Source organism: Manis pentadactyla, chromosome 16, assembly GCF_030020395.1.
Source record: "Manis pentadactyla isolate mManPen7 chromosome 16, mManPen7.hap1, whole genome shotgun sequence".
In the NCBI taxonomy this organism is placed as follows: Eukaryota; Metazoa; Chordata; class Mammalia; order Pholidota; family Manidae; genus Manis; species Manis pentadactyla.
This window is the reverse complement of record NC_080034.1, coordinates 50,610,010-50,635,011: the sequence shown is the minus strand read 5'-3', so window position 1 is coordinate 50,635,011 and position 25,002 is coordinate 50,610,010. Positions and strand designations below refer to the sequence as shown.

The 25,002-nt window shown below is 46.1% G+C and overlaps 1 protein-coding gene across 4 annotated transcripts in view; it reads right to left on the bottom strand.

Annotated features, from left to right (window-relative positions):
- Positions 1–498: 498 nt before the first annotated feature.
- Positions 499–25,002, bottom strand: part of ATXN1 (ataxin 1) — a 260,883-nt gene continuing 236,379 nt past the window's right edge. For all 4 annotated transcript variants that reach the window (XM_036888806.2, XM_057494161.1, XM_036889045.2 and 1 more), the window contains 2 exons: positions 21,604–23,653; positions 499–8,100 (listed from right to left, as the gene is read on the bottom strand). In XM_036888806.2, the coding sequence (XP_036744701.2) occupies positions 7,570–8,100; positions 21,604–23,493 (2,421 nt within the window). In that variant the 5' untranslated portion in view covers positions 23,494–23,653 and the 3' untranslated portion in view covers positions 499–7,569. The remainder of the gene's footprint in view (positions 8,101–21,603; positions 23,654–25,002) is intronic.

Here is a 25,002-nt window from a genome sequence, read left to right as displayed (position 1 = left end):
CAGGCTCCTCCACATGCCAGGACCCCCCTGCTTGCTGAGTTCCCAACAGGCGTGAACTACAGGAGGCATGAATGAACCTCCCACCTACAGACCACCGATCAATTCACAGCCAAACAGTACAGAATACATCAGATAATGCCACACAGGCCATGAAGCTTCCAAGTGCTGTTCAGAAACAAGTATCTCTTGGAAGCATGAGCCTTCAGATAGAAATAAACATGAACTGAACGAGTCAAGCCATCAGCTGCTCCAACGTGCCTTTTATCCTAAATCCTCACCTCAACCACACCTCTCCCAGTCAAAAAAAAAAAATTAGTAAGAAAGGCAATGTCTTCTGTCACTCCATCACAAAATCACCTGGCGACCACAGTGGGGGGACGGACGGAGTAGGAACTGCCGCCACTTACTTGCTCAGCCTCGTCTTCAAGGACCGGACACAAGGCTAGGACACATATTTGCAATTGGCACTGTTATTTTATTAGTACGAGTATACTGAAACAATAAACTTGTACTGGTATACAGACAATTTATTTAAAACAATTTTGTTCAAATTTTGAATCAAACATTGTTTTATTATAATAATGAAATAATTTCTACCTAGAAAACCTGCAAGCACCATCAAAGAAAGGGACCATAAAATTCAATAAACAGACTCGAGTGTATCCTACAAATAGACACACCACGATTAGAAAATAGAATATGAATTCTTCCATTTTTTTTTTAATATTTGTTTTAGAAAAGCTAGTGCAAGTACAGTATTTTACACTGGAATTACAGAGAGTATGCACGCATATGGAAAAAAGTTCTCCTGTCACAATAAAAGCTCTTAACTATGTATGCACTTAAAATTTTCTTTTCAATAAGGTGCGAAACATTCCTTCCCTAGTTCTCTGTACTGGCCATGTCAGTCTGACAGCGCCCTCAAAGTTCTGGTGTCTCTTTCCCCTTGGCCAGTGGGAGGCATATGATCAGAAGTCTGCTGGGTAACGGTCTGATAGTAAAAACATACAAAGATGCACATCTCAGCGATGGCTCTGGGGCCGGGACCCCACTGGCTGAAAATCAGGACTCTGTCTTAAGTGAAGATCACCACAAATACTGGCAGGGCTCTCCTGAAACCTCCTTGCAGTTGACAGTAATTTGTATTTATAGGTGAGCAGTGAAGGCTGAGGAGGAAGAAACCTCCCCAAAGGCCGAAAGGGCAGTAGTCACAGAACTGAATGCATGGGTATCAAGTTTAATGTTCACTGACTATGAAGAATTTGCCCAACTCCTGGACCGGATGGTACGAGGAGGTGGTTCGTGTAAGAACCAGAGGACATCTGTGTACCTAGCTTCTTGGTAACTGCCTTCAAAGACCACAGCTCTAAGCTTCCCATCAGACTTGATAATAAGGAGGACGGTCCCTTATCCTGGCTAGGGTTTCTGTAAACAGCGCTTCCAAGGGTGGCCTTCAGACTGGCCATGGAAAAGGAGACAGGCTCACTAGCCATCCAGACAGCAAATGAACAAACTAAAGGGAAAGAAAATGGGTAAAGTCTCCAATTATTTGCAGTGGAAGACTTGAGTCCTTTCAGATAAGAAAAGTTGTGGAAATTCTTAGAGACTGTTACTGAATGGATACTACCTATTGGCCAAATGCACTTCATTTTAATACAGCTGAACCATTTGTATGCGAGTCACAAGGACATGAAAAACCGAAGCCGCTGTTCCCTCCCACCATTGTACAGGTGAATGTCAGCTCCCAGAAACATTGCATTTAATGGTAAGGGAGGGGCTGAGATTCTGAATTTAAGAATTGTAGGTGCGCAGTTTCCCCACAGCTGTCCAGTTTTTGCTAGCTGGCTTGGTTTTTGGACAGGGTGTGACTCTTCTGTTTTTGGCCTCTTAATATTAAAGAAAAAGTTGAAACTAAAGTAAAATGAGGAATTTACATGGAAATTCATGTTTTACCCCTCCACCCCCAATTAAATGAGGTGGGGGTGGGGGGGAAGAAGGCTAAGTTTTTTTTTTTGTCCCCGTAATGAGTCCTGTTTTATTGATAGCTAGGGTCCTATGATACAAACACTTCTTGTTTAGGATTATATTCTTTGGGTTTATGGGAACAGCAAGTGCTGAAAATGTCAAACATCTCTGAAAAAAAAGAAGTTGCAATGGCTTAAGAGTTTAAACTAAAAAGGGAGCTCAGAGAAGTATTTTCGGCATAGGAATGAAGAGTATTCTCAAATTTCAGAATACAGAGTTGCCCTCCCTCAGAGGGGGGCTCTATGTAACAAAAACATAAAGGAAGCATAGGTATAGTTTAAGAGCCTTTTACGTAGTAATTCTTCCAGGCCATAACCGTACAAATCTGATTATTTAGACACGACAAAATTTCTATATACAAAAAAACATGTAACTTTCAACCTTTATGCTTTTTTTTTGTTTTTTTTTTTACAAACAAGGTATGAAACTCATGGTTTCAACAGATCTGTATCTTTCAAACACTGAATAAATCATTTCGACATTCATTTTTCTTTTGTGCAATTTTTTAAAACATTACCTGTACTCCTCAAAGTGAGTGCTTCAAATGATTTTTTTCTTCAGCGTCTCAAATTAGGTGTACATTTTTTTTAAAAAAGGAAAATTCCCACAAGGTATAGTGCTACAAGAAAAGATCCTATCAGTAAGGTAACATATTTGAAGCGAGGTCATCTATGTAAAAGAAATCTCAGCTCCGGAGTAGAGGTGTGCAAATTGTTTGGAGTTTCCCTATCAACAGAAACACAACACTGTCCGTGGAAAAAAGAGGGAACCAACCAACACAATAGCATATGTATGTGCTTTATAAAAAAGTATATTCTCTGCATATTTATTACTTGATGTGTTCTTAAATTCTCTATTTCAGAAATTCTGGGTTAAAAACACAAAGGCAGAAGCAAAGACCTCCGTGCCACTTTAAAAAATAAAAAGCATAATTCCCTTTCCTTTCACATCACCGCTGAAGAAGCTGGAGTGGGCCACAGAGACTGCCGGCCCGTTTTCACCTGGCATCGTCATGGGTGACTGGGAAATAGGAAGTGCAAAGGGTTATTTTGGGGAGAACAGACCAGTCTGCCGAGCTGCTTTCGGTTCATGAGACGGTAGCCATGACAACCAGCACAGCTCAAAAAGCCTGGCCTTTGGTCCCCAGAGCTCTGCTTCTTCACCCATATCTGAAATAGCATGGCATTAGTGTCTTCAAAAGCATTTTGAGATTTTTTTTCTATGAAAGAAATAGGTTTCTTTAGTAGTCACAGATGTTAAAGGGTATTGTCAATTGTCTCCTTAAAAAAACGAACAAAGTTCCAAAGCTACAACAAAAATAAATTTTGGCAACATATTTCAGTAAAGATCAAACTGTGTGCAAAGAGTGGATTTTACGATGACTAGGAGCTACCGTTCATCTCGAACGTGCAGCATCATATTGCGATCTATGCAGTATCTAAGGAGTAATCCACAAGATGCAGGAAATCCAAACATTCCTTGAAGTTGTACAACCCTACTCCAGAGCAGTCAAAGTGCACTGCTTCTGGACACATCAGTGTGCCACACACACGCCAGCCCCGTCCCTGAGTAAGAGGTGTGAAAGGTTCTGCAGAGTTCCTTGTAGGGGAGAAGGGAATGCTGTCGTTTCCCGGTGGGGGAGAAGACCCCCAATTCACTCACCCAACAGAAAACATAGAGGGTCATGATTCAGAGTCAGAAATGGGATCAACAACAGCAACGAAAAAAAGATCAAATCATCTGAAACCAAACTGGGTGAGCTGGAGAAAACAAAAAGTTGACTGACATAGAAAATTATCCTGAAAGTCCCACTGAAAATGCAACTTGGATTTCCACTTAGAAGATCTGAGGTAAGTGGCATCCGTCTGTGTATCCCACGCTGTACCCCCCAGCAATGTGGCCCAAACTGACATAATTCTTAAGTTAAACATTCTAAGGAACAGTTATTTTGTATATTTAGAAATCCCTATAAATAGAGGTTCTTGTTTGTTGGTTTTATTATTTTTTTTCTCTTCGCCCTGACTAATTTCTTGGTGATTGTGTTCCACTATAAACGAAAAAGGCCTGTGGTTACTAGTTTGAAAATGGAAAACAGACAAGAAAGAACTAAAGATGGCTGTCAGTAAATATTGCAGAGTTGACGTAGTACAGAGGCACATGGCTGATCCTCGTAAGCTGTGCGGCACCAAAGAATTTCTATGCCTGTCACTGTCATGCATGCTGTGCAGGAATGGTGATGAAGGCTCTCTGGGAACCTCAGGGCTCGCCAGTGTCTGAAATGAGAGGAGGTTCCCTGACCTTTGGAGAAGGCTGCCCCTAAAGAGCGGTGACCACTGTTCCTGGTGGCCCCTTCCACGGCCACTGGCTGGCATGCTTGGAATGCATGCACACACCAGGCCACACTTCAGGCTCATCCTCAGAGGCACAGCTCAAAGTCTCAAGCACACAGACCTGAGGAGGGGCCTGCCCACTCTTGGCAAAGATTGTGGCAATGGGTTGATCCTGGCTATATAGCTCCAGGGTGCGCCCCAGCCTCCAACCTGCCTCATTCCTCTCCAGACTCCACATTCTCATGGTGAAAGGAACTACAGCTCTTTCCCAGACTCCTTGTTCCTTCTGCAACCTGGTGACAGACACCTGCACCCCTGAAAGCTACCTCAGCACTCAGCGTCCACAGCAGGGCCCGGAGGTCACGGTGGGAAGCTCTCCCCTTGCTGGTGCCTCCCCTCCAGCCATTTTCTGGCTAGTACAGGGAAGACGGGCCAAACAAGGCAAAGGCCTAAAGGATATGCTCTTTAGAGCACACTGGTCAGACTTGTTGGCCCAGACAGTAGTGCACATGCTAAAAAAGCAAGAGAAGGAAATGGGACAATGTTTAGAAAGAACCAGTTATCTTACAATTCCTATACCTGAAACAGAAGCACAAAAATTCTGATGATGTTCCTATTGCTCCAAACCACGTGCCTTCCCATTTTAGTGTTGGTGTGGTAGATCCAGTGGGTTCAATACTTGAAGGAAGCCAAAAGATGGTGTATTTTTCTGAGTCCACATGAGTTGCTGTTAAATAGTGGTACAAATGAGGACAGTCCACATGACAGCCCCGTATTCCTCTTACCATCAAAGGTTACAGAACAAAAATAAAAAACAAAACCTAATCATTGCAAGTGCCCTGAGCAGAATATATGGAAGATTAAGCAAGTTCTCCGAGCAGAAACATTTAAAAAAACACAGCAGAAAATAAGCAGTGTGATTGGAAAAATGGGCTCACGCAGCTAACTGCTAACAGGCCAAGAGGGTAATGAAATTGGAGGAAAGTCGAGGACCAGTTCTAGCTATTCTAAACCTGTTCAAATGTTTTTGGTACACCCCAGAAAATGGTTTATCAACATCATTAGTCCTGATGAGAGCGAAATGTGAGGAATACTAGGAGGCCAAAATGTGGGTTGACATTAGAATTTTTTTAAATTTGTGAAATGGAAGAAATACTATTTTCAATGGTAAAAGAAAAACAAGATGTTTTGTTCAGATTAGTTGCAGCCATTCCAAGTAAGAATATTTTAAAAATTCTCCCTACTTATAAAACTTTTTATTTTTAAAGCACTTTAAGACACACTCTCAAAACCCACAAACAGTATTTCAGATCTCTGGGGATAAAAGGTTTAAACCATGAAATACACTTTCTGGGTTTGTACCAAACATTACATCTTGATTTGATTTCAGATGGTAAGAAAAACGGCATTCTGAAAATAACATTAACCACAACAGTAAAGTAATTGTTTTTTTTTTAAACTTGCTTACATATATAAATGTCTTTATGGGAAACTCTCTCAATGAATCTGAAGAAAAATCTCAGAGTTGTCCTGCTAACACCTGGTTTTTGTGACAGATGTGGTAGAAAGACCAAAATGAAATCCGAAAGGAACGTAACCTTAAAAAATGGCCTTGAGTTTAGGCAGGTTAGAAAGTAATTTTGCTACATTTATTTATGCTTGTTCAGTCCCCAAACCTTTCCCACAATGTTATTGGATAAAAACTGCAGGAATATCACACAAATTATAAACTCAAGATGTGCAAATTGCAAGGTTCTTTAAAAGTTCATCTTAAAAAGAAAAACACTGGACAAAATTGAGTATTCTTTTTTCCATCCCTTTTCTCTCAGTTTCTCTCCCAGCTCTGCATATGCCTTTGATTCTTTCTCAAACATCAAAGTGAAAAGTGCCTCCTGTCAGGCTGTACTTGGTGGTCTTTCATTATCACGTACTAGTTCATAATTCACATTCATCTCATTAAACCACATTGAGACTTTCAATTATCTTGCTCGTGAAAAACTCTGCAGAGCTGAAATGTAGTTACAGTGTTGGAAAAAAAAAAAGCAACTTAGTTTTTTGTTTTTCTTCCCAAAGAGTTTAAAGAGAGATACAGTACTTGTTGAATGATAGACCAAGATGCTTGGTAATAAAGTGTGAACAGCATTTAAGTGCTTAGAGATAGTAATATATATGCTCATCTTCAAAATCTTATTCCTCACGTCACACTGGAATCTGGAAAAAGTGGCACCCGAGTTGTCCATAGTCATGAACTATAAACAGTACTAGAGTTAAAAGACAAAAAGATTTGCAAACCCAATGCGAAGAGCTCCTGCCCTGCTCTCTGTAGGGCGGCTGGTGCCTGCCTCTCGGGAGGAGGTCAATGCTACGACCTGATTGGTTTTCCTAACACTGCACAGAAACCAGGGCGGGTGTCCGCTCTCCCTGCCCCTGCTGCCCACCCCCACGTGGAACGACACAAGCAGAAGCTGCCCTGCCACTGTGCCACCCTGCACACATCACTGCACTAATGAAGCAGAAAGGAAATCCCATGGGTGGCAGTTGCTCTTTAAAAAAATATCAGTGCAGTCAGGCCCCATAGGGGGAAATATATATCTATATGGTTAAAAGTTGCTTTTATTGTAAAATAGGTTGGAGGGAAAAAACGTTCTGCATTGTAAAATAGGTTGGAGGGAAAAAGGGTTGGTTCTGCATCTGCTGTCTGATGCCTCTCCAGGATGCCCTGAAGCTGGGGTCCTGATGTCTATTCTGCACGTGAGAACCTCACGAAGTCCTTACTCTGGATCTCCGATCCCATGCTGAGAGCAAGAGAGAGTGAGACAGAGGGAGGCAGAGAGAAAGAGACCCTCACTCGCAGGGCGCCTGTGTGCCCCCACTCGCACCAGCCCCTCCCGCAGGAGTCCTTCAGGCAGCAGACGTCGGTGCCCAGGGACGCTCCATGCTGCTAGCAAAGGCAGGCGCTGGGAAGCCACATTCTATTCCCCAGGATGCCCAGGGCCCAGCCTGGCCCCCCACCTGCCTGCTCATGACAAACACTCATGGGAAAGCATATGCACCAGTCTCCTACGCAACACCAGCTGTAACTCTAATGACAAGGTTATAACAGAAACCTAAAGAAAGAGGATAACATGTAAATACTGTGTTATTTAGCCTACAGTACAGTAATCTGGATACAAATGATAAGGGAGAGCCAAATTTCCTGTCCCCGTACTGCCCTCTACTTGCCTACGTTAGACCTGCCTTCAATGCAAATCTTAACCTCCTGAGGAATTAGAGAAGGCTTAGGAAGAGTCAAAGGTGGTTCGTCTTCCGACTTCTCCAGCCTGCGGGTCTCCGGCGCAGACCACCTCCTCTTCCTTGCTGCTGTGGGCTTGGTGGGTTCTATTTTGGTGAGCAAGGGTGCTGCAGGCAATCCTATCTTTTCTGGAAACTTCAGTTCGCCATTCTCAGAGAGCATCTGGGCACTTCCCTGATTGATTCCGTTTTCCTGCTCAGCATACCTGTGTCTGCTGCCCGCCAGGCTGTCGGCCTTTGAGTGCTTCAGCAGGACGCTGGCAGGGTCCACGGGCTGGCCCTTTTTAACAGAGCCATTCTTCAGGTTCTTGAGGGTAAGCGAGATGCAGACATCCCCGACGGAGAGTTTGGAACACGGCAAATCGAAGAGCTGGCTGGTCCTCTCTGGACAGCAGGATGACCAGCCCTGTCCAAACACAAAAAAAGGGTATTCTACCAAAACTTCCACGCTGACCTGTGGGAGCGGTGGGAGACAGAGAGGGGAAAAGGGAAGGAAACAAATGAAGATATTTTATTCTTATTTTACACACACACACACACACACACAGACACACACACACACACACACATACACCCACCTACAAACCCCTTACATCCGTATATAAGCTAAATGGAAGAAAATAAGATTTAGTTCCTCTACCAACACAGACAAATGAGTCTGTTAATTTTCTTTTGTTACCTGTACTTACCATATATGGAAGTTGGCAAGAAGCCAGTAAAAGTCCATTCAGTACTCAAGACATTTTACAGGAGTATCAGCTCTACAGCTGGTCTCTGTTAAAATAAGTCAATGGGCCCCCAAGGATGATGGGATAGCTAATTAGTGTTCAGCACTGAGTTAGGCTCTGCAGGAGACTCAAGGTCCAGATACAGTCTTGTACTTGTTTATCTCATTGGACAAATGCTGTGAATTACATAGCTAAATATGGATGAGAGTTGGACTGCACATAAGCTCCACAAGGCAGCCACTTAATGTGTTTATCACTATGCCCCTGGCCCCTAAAAGGGTACCAGCACATAGCTGAAGCTTAATAAATATTTATTGGGTAAATTGAGAGTCCTCACTGGAGTAAGCAAGGAGGGTTTTCCCAGGACCCTGAAGAATGGGCAGGATTTGGAGAGGTTTGAAGGGAGGACATTGCTGGGGAGAAGTAAAATGGATAGACAGAGCCAAAGTACTTGTCCCATCTGCAAGGTCAAGCCCCAAATACTCAAATCCGTCTCTGCATTTGTTTGAAGAACAAACACTGAAAGTGGGGGAAGTCAGTATCCTTTCAATAGCGGCTGTTTTCTCCATGCCACTAAGTGCCATGTGCTGTGCTGGGGAAGCAAATTGGAAAAGCCAGTCCTGGATCCAAAGGACTTCACAATCAAGTGGTTGAGAGGTACAGGAACTGTAACTGCCAATCAATGTGGCAAGTGGGGTTATAAGGTGGCGTTCTAATACCGTGCATAAAATTAAGTTGTAAAAGGCAGAGTTAAGGCATAGACCAGTTTGAAGAAGAACTGAGTAAGAAGTCTTCTTGGATGAGGATACAGTGTTGGGTTTTAAAAATAATGGGGGTGGAGTAGAGGTGTGGTTGCCAGACATTTCTGGAGGAGGGGATATGTGAGCAAAGGCCAGGAGACAGTGTGAGCAGGAATCTGCAAACTGTCCAAAGTCTTACTACTGCCTTCAAATTAGGTTGAAATGCCCTTGAGGTTTTAACAGTTTAATTTTCACAGAAATTTAATTTCTTCAACTTCACACTCTATAAAAAGGAGAAGAAAACTATAAAGTAGTTTTAAAAAGTCAATTTTCAGTAGCTTTTCTAGAAGTAGTAGACTAGGTAATTTTGACCAACCCTTTTTCTGAGGAGAACTAAATCCTCTGAACAACACACACACACACACACACACACACACATACACACACACACACACACACACACTGGACAAAATGTTAAAAAAAAACAAAACACTTCTTATGGCACTAGACAAAAAATAAGATAATCATCAGGTTCAGGAACGGATGACGGCCCAGAGATTTGACCCTGTCCTTTCCCCCCATGGTATTCCCAAATTCCAAAGCTGAGCAATTGTGAAACCTTGGGGGCTTTTGGTGATCTCAAGAACATGGTGGGTGGGGGCATGGAATGGGGTTCAGGGTACACCAGGGAGGATGCTTTCTAGTGGACCCCATTCTTTTGGTCTGTGACCCCAAAGCACTGTACATTAGAAATAAGGTGATATGGAAGCAGATAGGCCCTCTCAAGGCCTGAAGCTCATATTTTAATCACTTTAGTCCCTGAAATTGTATTAAGGTCTTGAATTATCTCCAGAATTTTTCAATTAAAAGTAACTCAGTTATACAAGGTGGGAGAGGTCCATGAGCAGACCAAATGACATGAATCACCTTGCACAGTGTTAAGTTTTTAGAGAGCACAGGAAAGGCATAGACCACTTAGAAGAAGAAGTGAGTCAGGAACTCTTGTCTTGGATGAGGATGACCCACAGGGGCTTCTGAGATACAGTCAACAGTCATCAGATATAGACTTTAGAATGACTATGTTTATATATTTAAGGAGATTAAAGACAAGCTGCAGGATTTTGGTAGAGAACTGGAATCTATTTCTAAAGGATACATGGAAATTCTAGAATGAAAAAAAACCCACATCCACTAAAATCAAGAACACATGGATTTTCCTGCAGAATAAACACAGTTGAAGAGAGAATTAATGAACTGGATTCTTTAATTAGGGCTTTAGAAGAAACCATACAAAATGAAAGATAGACAAAGAGATGGCTAATACAGAGGAAAGGGTAGGAGACATGAGACACATTGAGAAGCTTTAACAGACACGTAAGTTGAGTCCTACAAGGAGAGAGAGATCACAAGGCAGAGGTAATACTTAAGGTGATAATGGCTAAGAATTTTCTGAAACTGATGAGACAATAAGCCACAGATTCAGGAGGGGCTAAGCAGGGAAAATATAAATTTTTACCTCGGCAGGTCATAGTTTAACTGTTAGAAGTCAAAGACTGGAAAAAAAACCCTAAAAGTCTCTTGAACAAAATATACTTTATCTCTAAATAAGCAACAATTAAACTCAAAGGTGATGTCTTAATAAAAATAATGGAAGCTAGAAGCTGATAGGATATCTTTAAAGTACCAAAGAAAAAGAAATGCCAACAAGAATTCTATATTGAGCAAAAAGATCCTTCAAGAATGATGGAAAAACAAAGATATTTTTCAAAAGTTATTAATAGAATTTACCACCAACAGATCTGCACTAAAGACAATACTAAAGAGTATCATTTAGGTAGAAGAAAAATGAATCTAGATGAAGAGCAATGAAAATGGTAGATTTACAGGTAAATCAAAATAACATTGATTACATACAGTAATATTGAAAATGTTCAGTTGAATTTTATACAGAGGTACACATACAGAAACACACAAGTAAAATACTCCCCCAAATTTAAAAAGTAGTAAATTCCCATGTAATTTACATGGATTATGGCTTTTCTGTTTAACCTACTTTATCCTTTCTTGTTAACTATGATTAAACTAGTTCTAGACACACTTCTTGAATGATATGCTTTATTTGCTCCACAGAAGACATAAATGTTTTTAGAAGGAACAGCTAGAGTGAAATTGTATGGAAACATGACTATATTGGGTGTGTGAGCATAGGCCCATATAAATGTGCATATTATCTGGGGAAAAGGTTATTGTTCTGGACTATTTTAACAATGTAAAGAGAACTAAAACTTGGAGTACATACTATCTGTCAAACATTCAGATACAAACTTGACAGAAAGTATTTTGTTTAATGCTTATAATATCCTAGTGAAAAAGTAATGTTTCATATAATGTCCTGGTAAAGAAAGCACTCAGATATATTTCATAATATCCAAGTGAAAAAAGTACAAATAGGGAACTACAGTCTCAGAGAGATTAAATCATTTGCCAATATGCCAGAGCTATTAAGTGAGACATGGCTGAAGTTCAATTACAGAAATACATTTAGAGTACACACACACACATATATTTGCATATACATATGCACAAATATACATACAAATCACAGTATCAGACGGGGATGCTCATTAAATTCCAAGCAGGAGGACCTACCTGGAGCTGGCTCCATAAATCCTTAGAGCTGCTGTCATCATACACTGAGCAGAAGGAACAAATCCTACTTCAAGGGGGGCCTGTCTAAGCTGCATTTCCAAGTCATAAAAATGAAGTTCTCAAGTGTAAATGTCTCCTTACTCAACTCACTGTTTGCTTACCCCTGCCTAATACCAGTCAGAGTAATGTGATAGTCACAATACTAGAAATCCTATTTCCAAACATCCTGGCCTCCTTTCGGCTTTGCATGTTCCTGGATGAGCCCCTGCTCTCAGGCAGAGCCTGTCTCCTTGCTGACAGACAGTCCAACACCTACCAATGGACACAATGATATGGTGTGTGAGCCATAACTCTACACATTCCTTACAGCAGCCAGTGTTTCATGTTTGGAAGTAACATTTCCTTATACTCATAGACAAATTTATCTGAAGACTTTCCCACATTACCCAGTATCTGTAGAGTCGTATTTAAGAAGCCATGTTTCCAAGGGATTTCTAACATGTAAGTTATTGATTATTCAAAAACCATGATGTAGACATACATATTTCCCATTATATGTGCATTATATGTGCTACCTTCCATCATGCTTTGGGGCATTCTGAAAGCCCTTCATTAGTTCCTTGCCTCAAAACTTCAAAGACAGGTCTTAGACCTGCATGCTGTGAGGTAGCCTCTGGCTTGAACAGCCTACTCAAAAATTCATGAAAGAAAATTGATGAGGGAGAGAAGGGTATTTAAGAAGTGTGCTCAAAAGAGCTGATGATAATGGAATTTATTTTAACCTGGATAGGTTTGGGAAAACCTCCATCACTTCAAAGGCTTGGCTCTGGACCCCACCTCCTGAATTCTGGCTTTGCCTCTTCTCAGAGGAGCTCTGCACCCTGGGAAAAGATGCCACACCACACATCCTCAGCTGGATCTACACAGATTAGTAGTGAAATATTATTCAGCTAATCGGATCTTTGTAAGCAGTGGACTGGATAGCTCAAGTCATTGCTGTTTTTCTCCTCCCTGCTTATTTATCCTTGTTAATATTTCTCTCCTCCCTAATTATGTAGTCTGAATTAACTAGATAATGTACTTTTTTTTTGGTCTGTATATATGTGAACTAAAAAATGTTCTTTCCCTTTCTTTGGGGAAAGTTAAACTCTTGTTGCACATATCTCAAATAAGCACACTAAAGTATTCACAACAAATCTATTTTTTATTTTGTAATTAGGTTTGTCAGAAGGATGTAAACATTTTTAAAGGTTAACTGATCATTAACAGTTAATGAAGAAATCAGACTGAAGGAGTTCTCAGTAAGAATATACATGTTAGCCTGTCTGCTTGAAATTCCCTTAGAAGAGAAGCATTGTGTACCTCAAAACATACCATCAATGCCAATGGGCACTGTTTTAGACATGACACAGAAATGGTGGGGTTTTGTGACACGCTCTCCTCCTTTATAACAAAACGAGTTTGTGAATTCCTTGAATTTGAGACCCATCTGGGTCCTTCCTACAGTGCTGAGAGCTTCAAAATGTTATTGATCAAGGGTTCACCCTCTAGATTTTGTAGTTTAAATAAAAGTTCAATACATAACACTGAGCACCTGCCAAGTGTAGGTCTTGTTTAAGGCCTAGTTCTTGTCTTCAGTGGGCAAGCAAAACAGTGACTTCACAAGGGTATATTTGGATACTGGCAACCATGTGGTCTGATAGCATCCACTCTGGTGTCTACAGGCATCTCAAACTTAACGTGTCCAAAAGAGACCTTCTGCCATGCTCCTGCCCACTGGAGCCTCTTGTGTGCTCTTCTCCATCTCCATGAGTGGCATCCCTATTCTCCCAGGGGCTCAGGTCAAGGGTCCACAAGGCTCTTCCACACACTCCCAAATATAAGCAAATCCTATTGGCTCTCTCTTCCAAATATGTCTAGAATGGGACCATTTCTGGCTTCCACCATCACTGTCCTGGCCAAGCCAGCTTCTCACTGGAAGAAAACATGGCCATGAGCAAGCCTGACATGGTCTGCAACCCACCCTGTCCTCACTGCACTGTGGTGACACTAGTCTCCTCGTTGGTCCTTTAGCTCCAAAAGACCTTTGTGCAACCACGTCTGTGTGTTGGTCCTCCCTTCTATTTGGAATCCTCTTTGCCCTGTGCACCATGGCCTCCCGTTCCCCTTCTCAGAGAGCTTCCCTGGCACCTCCTCCCGTCCATGTCAAAGAACAGCTCTCTAGCCCCAGTTCCCCTGGCTTCTCAAGGCTGCTTTGTTTTTGCCATGGTTTTTAGTATCTTCTGATGTATCATTTTTTCCTTACACATATACTGGTTGGCCTCTTCCCCTAAAACTCCCACAAACTGCATGCTCCATGAGGGCTGAGAGATTGTCTCCTTTGCTTCTAATCCCAGAGTGTCAAATACTTCCTGGTATCTAACAGGTTCTTAGTAAAAATCTGAAAGAACAATTAGTTCCGGGTGTGCCTCCCCCATGTTAAAATGCTGCAATGGCACAAATGGCCAACAGAGGTCAGTGTTTAGACCTGCAGAGGCTGAGCCTGGCCAACAGAGGTCAGTGTTTAGACGAGCAGAGGCTGTCGTGCTTCTTTTCACCGGTCAGGACTAGATTGGGCTTCTGGTCCTCCTCAGGAGGAGGCGCAGTGCTTTCCTGGGCCTGGCTCACTCCTAACAGGCCAGCTTTCTGGGCTGATTTGTCACTCCTCACTCAGCTCCCCTGTCAGATGCTGAGCCCACTGTGATTGCACTGAATCATTGACTTATCTTCCCTCCACTCTTGAGGTCCCCTTTTGCTTTTTCAGCTGTGCTGATAATCATTCATTTATTTTATGATTTTGTCAGGGTTCAATCTCTGATTAAACCCCAGTGAAAATATATTTGTGGGGGCAGCACCATATAAAACCAATGGCATGTTACATAACTCCCGGCAGCTTGACACAGCCCATTTTTCTCATCCCATAAATACATCCTTTTCCAAACACTTTAAGCAGTCTGTAGGATGAAATGTGAGCATGAATAGCCTCTGTCCTTATGTCAGCTTGAGGCCCCTGTCTTTCATCTCTGAATGCCTTGTAGCTGGCCCCTCTTCTTTTTAGGGGAGGATCACCTCCCATCCTCCTCCACCCTTTCCAGCCCTCCTCCGGCAGCTGGCTGCAGGCACGCCCATTTGCTCACCACTGCTCCTCTGAGAAGTCTGCCCACCCCTCTCTTTCCCTAGCACCCCCAAACCAACTTCTCTAAAATGACCACCTGCAACTTCTACTCAGGATGGAAGAAGCAAGATGGGAAGGCGGGGCAACACATCCTCACCTGTGCGCTAATAATTACTTACTCAGCATTGCCTTCCTGGTCGGGCTGATGACTGGCTTTTAAGATCATTCTTCACCCTTCTGTGTGTAAGTTCAACAAAATTCCCTTAACTGATTAGTCAATAACTATCGTATCTAAACACTGTATGCATACACATATTTTTGCTGTTTGGTTATATATTTTAATCTTAGATTGGTGCTGTCTATATACACACATATGTACATATCGCCAAAAACAAGAGAGGAAACAAAATGTCTGTTGTTTAAATATGTCTTTTTCCTTCACAAGAATCCCTGTTTTCACAAATGTGAAGGGCATCTGTTTTACAAAACATTTTTGCTTGACACCATCCCAGTGTACAAATTCTGCCTGTGCCTGGGAGCAATGATATCTCCTGAAGCTGGTTTTCAGTGAATATGTCTTGCTTTGGGTAAAATTATTAAATTGGGAATTGCTAACTTTGTCTGCAAGTGATATTCTTGATCCTGTTTTACCTGGAGAGAGAAGCCAGTCTGCTTTCCTTGAAGGCCAGTTTGCATGACTATGTTCTCAATGTCAAGAAAATCAGAAAACCCTGGAGCAGTGATTAAGGGCTGAGTGAGAGACTCATTTACTTAAATGTTTAAAAATCATTAATAAAAACAGTCACAACTCTCCAGTTGAGTGCAAGAATATCGAGTTGTTGTATTTAAAATATTTAATCATGGTAATGCTAAGCCTGATTCAGTCATTGGTGGAAATGTTTCAGGGCTGTTTAGTAAACCCACACGCCAGCGCAGAGATGCCTCCGAACACAAATCCCAAATCGTGCTTCTCACACAAACATAGCACGGAGGCTCTGGGAACCTGTCGCCAAGCCAAGAGGCTAGGGCAGTGCTCATGCACAGAGTCCATCCCACTTTGTCCTCCTCCCTTACAAGGTGTGCCTTAAAGAACAACATTATTCAGTGCTAAAAAGAAATGAGCTATGAAAGTCACAAAAAGACATGGAGGAATCTTAAGTGCCCATTGCCCGGTGATAGAAGCCAGTCTGAAAAGGCTATGCCCCTGTGAGTCTAACTACATGACATTCTGGAGAAGGCAGAGCTATAGAGATGTAGAAAGATCAGTGGTTGCCAGGGGCTCAAAGTAGAGGAGGGGTGGGGCATATAACAAACAGGCAGCGCATAAAGGATTTTTAAGGTCTTGAATACAAGACATTACACATTTGTCAAAACTCACAGAATGTACAGCATAGAGTAACAACCTAATGTGAACTATGGACTCTGGTTAATAATGACAATGGATCAGGTTTGGCTCATCAGTTGTAACAAATCTACTACATAAGTGCAAGATTTTAATAATAGGAGAATCTGTATGCATCTGGGCACTCTACTGTCTGCTCAATTTTGTAAAGCTACTTGAAACAATAAAGGCTGTTAACTTAAAAAAAAAAGCTATAAGCAGCAAGAGAATCTGCTTCTTATATAAGAATACATGTATGACCACATAGTTGGGAGCACATCTATCACATACAGGCTCAAGGAGAGCATTTTTCTCCCTTTTTCTTTGGAGGGATAACCAGACACACAAACAAAACTGTGGTGGATACCATTTTTCCACTAGAGCCTTTCCAGCACCAGAACTGAGAGAAGATTACCACCAACAGCTGGAACACACACCCAGGGCTGGGCTTTGAACACCGGACAGTTGCTGTCTATTATCTGATACATTAAGATTCATTTCCACCAAGCCCTGTGTGTGCAATGTTGGCAAGTTGGTTTTTGCCTTGGCTGTGAAGGGCCTATACAGGCTTCTGTGCTGATTGCATGAGGGCTTTGGCTATTTTTAGGCGCCAAGTAATCCATTAAATGCATAATGCTGCCACTGATGACTCGCAGAACACAGCAGTCAAATTAAAAAAATAGTGGAAAGCAAAGCGGAAAGCAAAGCCATTAACAGTCGTGTAGTAAGCACATCATTACAAACACGCTGTGAAAGTGTGTGCACGTAGAAACACGCACACACCAGGGCAGCTGGGGAAGAAGATGGCACTGAATATTAAGCAGCCACCAAGGAGGCAAAGAGAAGTCACTTCGGGAGGATCTGGGAAGTGACAGACAGCCTAATAATGTAAGGAGCTCGGCAGTTAGGAAAAAAGCTGTCAAAGGGAAGTGTTGCCCCAGAGCGCTTTACAAATATAATTTACTACAATTCTACTGAGCAAATTTTGTGTACCCTTTGGAAAAGTTGAGCGTGGGGGAGCACGCAGCAGAGGGATGGGAGGCTGCTCATGAATAGTCCTACCCATGTTTGCCAGATGCCCAGTTGGGGCCATCTGGGCATGCTGCAGAAGAGTGGGGCATGAGCCCCTCTTTCAGCTAGAGTCCTCTGGTTGCACCACCAGTGCGCCCTCTAGTCCATCTCCTGCTCAGAAAAACACCATGTGTATACAGGCACACAGGTTAGCATGAGGTCAGTTAGCTTTCCTAACAGAGCCAGCAGCATGCATGCTTGGGGCCATTCATGGGAGTGTGCCCCACAGCAAGCCAGAAGGGTAAAAATGGCTTATTGTGCTCATTGGAGAAGTCATCTTTTTTTCTAGACTTTTCTAGACTCTCTTTCCCTCCATGAACTCCTTTTAGAGCATGAAGCCTTGACATTGTCAACGGCCCCTACTACCTGCTGGCCATCATTCCTCTGAATACATTTTTGTGAATCCTTACAACAATCCTCATTCACATTTCTCCCACTAAGTATGCAGAATGGTAAAATATTTGTGCACTGGTTTGTAAGTGATCTGCATAAGGTCCCAGTGCTACAAAGTGGTGGAGGGTAGAATTAGGCTTTGGTCTCTTTGACTCCAGGTCCTGCATTTTCCTACCAGCTATCCTGCATCCCACCCAAGCAAATGATGCCCCATCTTCTTGTTGAGCTGCACGGGCTCCCACATGGATGCTATTGCCCGGGAATCCCTTCTGGACTCACCGCAGACTTGAGGACTCAAGCTTGGAGAACTCTGAGCATTTGGAGTGAGACCTCAGGGCAGTGATTCTATTGTCTCTGGGGGCACTCAGCCTGAATTTCAAGGCCGGGAGGAGGGTATGACAGAGCAGTGACTGTCTGCTATCCTGGAGTGGGGGAAATGTGCCACCTGTCATCTGCAGAGGCTGGGCGTAATACACAGAGTGGTGACATATGCCTGCAACTCCCTTCGTTCTCCGAAAGCCCTGGGGTGGAGGCCTGGGATGCAAAGACACTTGCATGTGTGTAGGAATACTGCCCTGGGATGGCCAAGCCACAGCGCACAACTGTGGGAGACTGTCTCCTACACCGCCTGCTCTGAGCTCCAGCAGGCGACTACACTGGAGGCGCCTTCCCATGCTGGCAATAAAATCACTACCAAAGGGAGAAGCCCCAGTTGGCTAGAGGATGGCTGTAGCTCCCAGTGGCAGCTTGGTACAGGGCCCCTGTACGTCCCACTTTGGGTTTTGGTAGGCCGATGATAGTAAATTTTACAAGGGCTGTTCTGCAAGGCACAAAGCAAAGGATTACAAAAAACATGGGGGCCCGGGATATTACCTTGTCTAAGGAATCATTTACCTGTTTTAAGAGATGAGAAAAACTGTAGCTCTGAGAGGCAAAGCAGCTTGTCTCACAGCAGACCTGACCCCAGTCTGGTGGCTTTCTGCCCCCCACACCACACTGCACTCACTGGGGATGCCTAGGGTGGGCTTATGAAGTCAGCTGCCCCTGTGACTCTCCTTCCTTCCACGTCGGATTTCTGCCCAGGCTCAGAAAGCCATCTGTCTTGTAGAAAGCCTTCCCTTCCTCAACTCCTCCAATCAAATTTGTGGCTTGGCTAAGTAAGTTAACCGGTTCTCACACGTCTCTACCAGCTGTGGGTGTGGCTGTGGGTGATGTCCGCCCAGGGAGAGACACAGACTGATGCTCCAGGCCTGGGCCCTCGTGAGGGTGGGGAGGCTCAGCCTTAAGAAGGGAAATAAAATCCAGACCTGGGTTCCTGCTCCCCCTGCCCCTCCCGCATTCTCTCATTCTCTCCTGATTTGGATCCTGTCACTTGCAGCAAACACAGCTGGTGGATGGAGTATTTTGGCTGTGAGGATGTCAGCCTGTTTCTGACAGGCTTCTCGGTAAACTAACAAATCATCGGTTGTGTCCGGGCCTTGCACTTTTGTTTCTACAGATTGAAACCCAAGCCATCTTTTCCGCAGACCACAGCCCCCTGCCTGCCTTTGCAAAAGCCCTTCCCAGCATGCAGCGCGGCCACACAGGGGCCGCCCTGACAGATCTGTGAACAGTCTGCGACAAATATTCCACCTCCTAATTTGCACCTGGGCTGTCAGCAAAGTGACTAGTAGTCTGGCTGCAGGAAGGGAACACGCATTCACAGGGGAGCCGATTTCTCTATCATTTAAGTGTTCATTTTGCAAAGCATCAAGCGGGGAAAACACATAGTGGTGCTTCCTCTCTAAGACGTGCATGGTTGGTCTGAAACCCAGGGAAGCCTGTGGAGCTCTGGTCCAGGAGGTGGCCAAGGCCTTAGAGACGCAGCCCCTGGCGAGAGCTGCTCTTTATGCTCAAGCTCAAAGAAGTGCTGGTAAGGAACTAGGAGCATTTCAAAATAACACCTCTTTCCATGCCTACCTCTGTTCACAATAACACTAAGGATTTAAAAAAAAACATAACTCTAAGGATTCAGAGTACATGAAAAACACATTTGCTTGCATTCTGTTTTCTTCCATGCTCCACCTGGGGGCCTATTAAAAGACAACTTTTCTCAAGATACCTTGTTTTCTTTCTGCTAGTACCCACCTCTCATCCAGGTAGGGAGGTGGGAATGACCAGCAATTACAGATGGGTAGTGAGTTCTAAATAATGATGCCATTAAAAAAAAAATTCTGATGTTTGCTATTTTTTTAAAAAAATCAGAACTTTGAGAACTCTTTCTTGGGTTTTACAGAAGACTGTAAGCCTACAGAGACACTGCACCAGCAAAAAACTAAAAGCTCTTGGCAATGCAGGCCCCTGACATAGTGTACAGTTCCTCATCCAGTCATTCACAAGCAGTTCTAGAAAACACTTTAGAAAACTGGGCTCCCTCCCACCCCACTTGATCTTTTAAAAATATGTTCCAAACAATTCAAACCATTAACTAGTTTGTCTTTTTCACTTGTTTCATTTCCTTTGACTGTCCCAAGTATTAGGTATGCCACGACCATATTCAGCTCAGACCTGCAGGGGGAGCTGTCCCATCTGAGTGGTTCAATGACCTCGGGGAACTTTTCCGGAGAGAGTGAGGGTCTACAGCCAGGCAAATGCCCAGCCTCCAGGCCAAACCTGTTTGACTCCAAGTAACCTGGACAGTGAAACTGATGTTTCCTAACAAGGGACCTGGAATAAATACACTCAGGTGATTAAAGAGACTGGAAAAGAGGGCACTGGAGTTGCCCATGGACATGTTGATCCCAGTTCCAGTTTTTAACATGACTCATCTTGGCTGCATCTGCCCTTGGGGTCTTATTTCACACAAGCCTAAGAGATCACCCCAGACAGTTCTGATTTCTCGGATTGCACCCATGCCTTGTATTGCCTATATCCCGATGCTTTGACATGGGGCCTTGCTGATTTTGGAGGGACTGCCCCTCCCAGGGTTAGCCAGTCCTTAGGGGTAGTAAACAATAGGTTTGGGGGAGTGTCCTCATCTTCAAACCAGACACCCACACCTTCTTGCTCTCACTCTGGGCTACTATCCACCTGCTCTAATCATCCCAGGGCCTGGTACGAGATTACTGGGCATAGCCTCTGTGCCCCAGGGCCCCTTAAAATTATTCAAACTAGCCAGTGGGAAGCCTGTTGCCCTGTCTCGCCTGTTCTCTCCCACAGAAACCACAGGAGAGGCTCTTTGCCCACCTCTGCCTCCTGACTGACCCTGGGGCTTCTCCAGGGGGTCGCCCAGTGCAGGCGCCCTCCTCTTGGGAACTGAGACTATCTTTTCAACGGCAGTTGCCTCCTGATCTGCCGGTCTCACTTTACCTGGGTAACAGTAAAACCTACATTTTAAAACACAGACATTGGAATGGGATGTGGGGGCTCTGGGCATCTAGTGATCTCACCCCCACCAGCACTGTGCCTTCCTGAGCCAACAGAAACAGGAAGAACGACCACTAGAAGGGCCTTCAGCCCTACAGCCTTTGTTATTCATGGGTCTTCATCTAAATCACAGAACAGAAAATCACCTGAGCGGCAATTTTCTTCACTGTCATGGAGGCTACCTACCTAGCCCTACTCCAGCTGCAGAGAAGTTAGCTCATCACCAAGAACAGACGCCTGGGGCATTCGGACAACTCTCTCAGAGAACAGGGCTGGCCAAGATTCTGAGTCTGAAGTCTGGGTGTAAACAAGACCCTCCTCGGGCCTTGCACAGCACAGCCCCTGCCTTGGACAGAAATTCATCTCACCAGGGAATGAAGGTGGCGGGGTGGCGGGGTGCCCCCTCCCCGGGCGCAGGGCCCTGTGCCAGTGTTACCTGTGCTCGGTGCTCCCCCACGGCGAACTGTATCACCGCCACACCCGGGCTGTGGCTGTCCTCGATCCTCTCCACTGTGCTGGAGTCGATCTTCAGGTCGTGGCTGATCTCTGCACTCTGGATGAAGTCTTCCGTTTTCAAGTCCTCCACCTTCTTCAGCTCCCCGTTGGCCAGCTGGATGATGGAGCCTTTCATGAAGTAGGGAGGCAGCGTGGGGGGCGTGGCTGCGGGGGTCGCCACAGACTGCACCACGGGCAGGTGGATCTGGGCCTGCACCATGGCTGGGTAGGCGGCCTGGGTGCCCAGGGCTTCTGGGCTGAAGTTCTCGCTCTTGGGAAGGGCGGTGGTGACGAACGTGTGCGGGACTGCAGCAAACTGGGGCGACGATGTGGCAATCGCGGAGGCCGCCCCCGGCGCGTCCATGTCGGCGCTGCCCACGGGGATGAGCAGGGGCTGGGTGCCGGGGATCACGAGGTGCTGCGGCAGGCTGCCGGCATACGTGATGGCTTGCTGCTGGCCGCTCAGGTAGCCGATGACGGGCGGCTGCGCCCCCGCATAGAAGGCAGTGGCTGGCAGCCCCACTGGGAGTGGCTCTGAAGCGCTGTGTGTGGTCTGGATGACTGTGTGGGGGGACAGCGTGGCGACGGCGGCGGCCTTCACGCCCTCGGGGCCCAGAGCCTGTTGGGGGGAGAGCGCATAGGACCGGTGACCCGGCTTCCCTAAATGCAGGCCACTTTTGTCGTTGAGGGTGGAGGGGGAGGCCTCCCGGTGCGTGACCTGTTGCACCTCCAGGTCGGCTGCAGGTGTACTGCTGTTCGGCAGGACCATCACGGAGGCCCGAACCCCCGACGCGTCCCGACTGCTGTAGTCAGCGGGGTTCGGGTGCACCACCACGTGCCTGGGCTCGTAGGGGTGAGGGACTGGCTTGCCGCCCGCCTTCACCAGGCCCAGGTCGGCTGAGGCCGCGGGCCCGTACCGCCTGCCCTTGTCCAGCTCACCGTTCAGGATCTCCTTGGCCTGCATGGCCTGCTGCAGCCTGCTGCTCTCAGCTTTCTTGGTGGTGTCCCGAGCAACGAAGTGGCTGCCGGAGTTGGTGTATTGCACTACGACCTGGGGGGAGGGCCCCAGGGTGAGCGTGTGTGGGATCATCGTCTGGTGCGGGTGGAGGTGGACGGGGATGGCTGGAGGTGAGGCCGTGCGCCCTGCGTTCTGCGGCGAGCTGGAAATGTGCACGTACTGGTTTTGTTGCATGGGTGGTGGGGACCCCGGGGTGACGAGCCCGGGAGTCCTGCCCGAGAGCTGTTGCTGCTCAGCCTTGTGTCCTGAGGCTTGGCTCAGGCTGCCCATGCTGGCCAGCAGAGTGGAGTAGGCCTCCAGCTGGGAGCGCTGGGATGGAGTGGTGGCGCCCGCGGCAGAGGCCACCGCGCTGGTCACGGGGCTGGCCGTCGGGGAGATCAGCTGTGAAGGGATGAACCCGGCGTAGGGCCCGCTGTACTGGGAGGACCCGATGAACTGGAAGGTGTGCGGCAGGTGGGCGTACTGCACGGGCGACACGGGGGTCCCTGACTGTGGGGGCGGGTAGGCGGCGGGCAGCGTGGTGGCAGCCGGCACAGACCTGGGCGCGCTGGGTGGGGAGTAGTCCAGGCCCGCGGGCAGCGCTTTGTGTAAACCTATTCCCTGCTGTAAGCCGAGCTCCACCGCAGGCCCTGGGCCGTGCCTCCCGCCCCCGGGGCCTCGGCCCCCCGCACTGCCCGCGAGCCACGCCACGCCCTCCGCGTGGTGGTTGTCGCTGGCCAGCGCCGCCTTCTCCTCGGAAGGCCGGCTGGTGGCAGGGATCTCGCGCTTCTTGGGAGGCAGGCATTCGTTGCTCCGCTCTTGGTTGGATTTCATTTTTCGCCGTCCCCCCTCCACGGTGACTGTTTCACTGTCTGGCTGGCTCTGATTTTAGTCTGATAAATGGAAAGTCACATTTGATTTCTGTAGGGGATCCAGGCCCTTCATGAGGAATCATCTCCCCGTGGGTGCGATCCACCAGCAGCGGCTCGGGAATCTGGGAAAAGGGAGTGGGGAGTGACAAGGAGAAGAGAAAAGGGGGGAGAAGGGAAGGAGGGAAAAGAAATCAAGCTATGAGCACCAGGAAAGAACACTCTCCACAAGACTGAGGCCAGGCCTCCGGTGTCCACGTGAATTCCCAAAACCTGACCACAGCCCCAGCCTTGCGGCAAGGAGAGCACTGGCATGATGGACAGCAGTCTTGAAGATGGCCAAGACATTGCGCAGGTCAAAGCTTTAAAGCAGATACCTTTTTATGGCGTTAACAAGTCCCCTCAGACAGCCCACATCCTCTCAGCCATGTTGTTCAAGACCTCTCTCCTCTCTTCAAATAGAAGCAGACGATCTGCTTCTCAGATTTCCTTTTCAGAAATGCTGGTCCCACTCCTCACCTCTTCTTTACCTTGCTGGGAAACCAGAGGAAGCCCAGAGGGAGGACGACACAGCGAGTCAGCCGGACCCTGCCCCCAGGCGCAGCCCTGGGACAGCGCCGCTGAGGAGGGACATCCTCAGAAGTCTTTGCACATTTTTTCTGAATCCTTATCTCTCAGAGGTGCTACTCAAAGTTCCCACCTGACTCTGGGTCCATACTGGACTGCAGTGATTTTTCATCCTTAACCCACCCCCCCCCACACACACACCACACATGCTAGCTCAGCAGAGGCAGCCAACAACAGTCCTGTCCTCTAAAAGTTTCCAAAGAATTTCCAGTACAGCCACTCATAGGGTAGCAGAAAGCCAACTGTGAGGAAGTTAAAAACATGAATATGGTTATGGTTCAAAGAAAGAAGGCACTAACAGGGCGAATGCACGGTGGCTTCCCTGACCACAGTCACACGTGCACTTCGTCCTGCCTCTTTCTACCTTCCCAGGTCGTCTCGGTCTTCTCTCTTCAGGCTGCCCTTTCCCTTCTTGGTCAGCCCTAGAGATGGAACCTCTTTCAGATCAACCAGACCTGCGTGCTTAAACCTACATCTCTGAACAGCGAGACTGGAGCCAGTCCTACAGACACATCTCAGTGTCTCAGTGGGCACTGAACATAGCAGAGTGGGCAAACAGATGTCCACTGGCAAGAGGCAAGACGTCAGCGAACCAACAGGAGCCAGGCTAGCCAGGGGCAGATGTGAGTGCCTCCTACAGGCAGCAGCTGCAGACCTGAGCAGTCAGGTGCTGTGGGGTCTGGGAATCTGTGGGAATTCCAGGCCCTGGGGTGTTTTAGCATCTCTCCTCCCCAGACCCTCTTCAATGATCTGATTTCAGAACAAACACAGTAAGGCAGTCACCTTCAGCATCAGCTGAGACAATGGAGACACCCCTTTTGTGATACAGACCCTGCTCTCTCCTGTG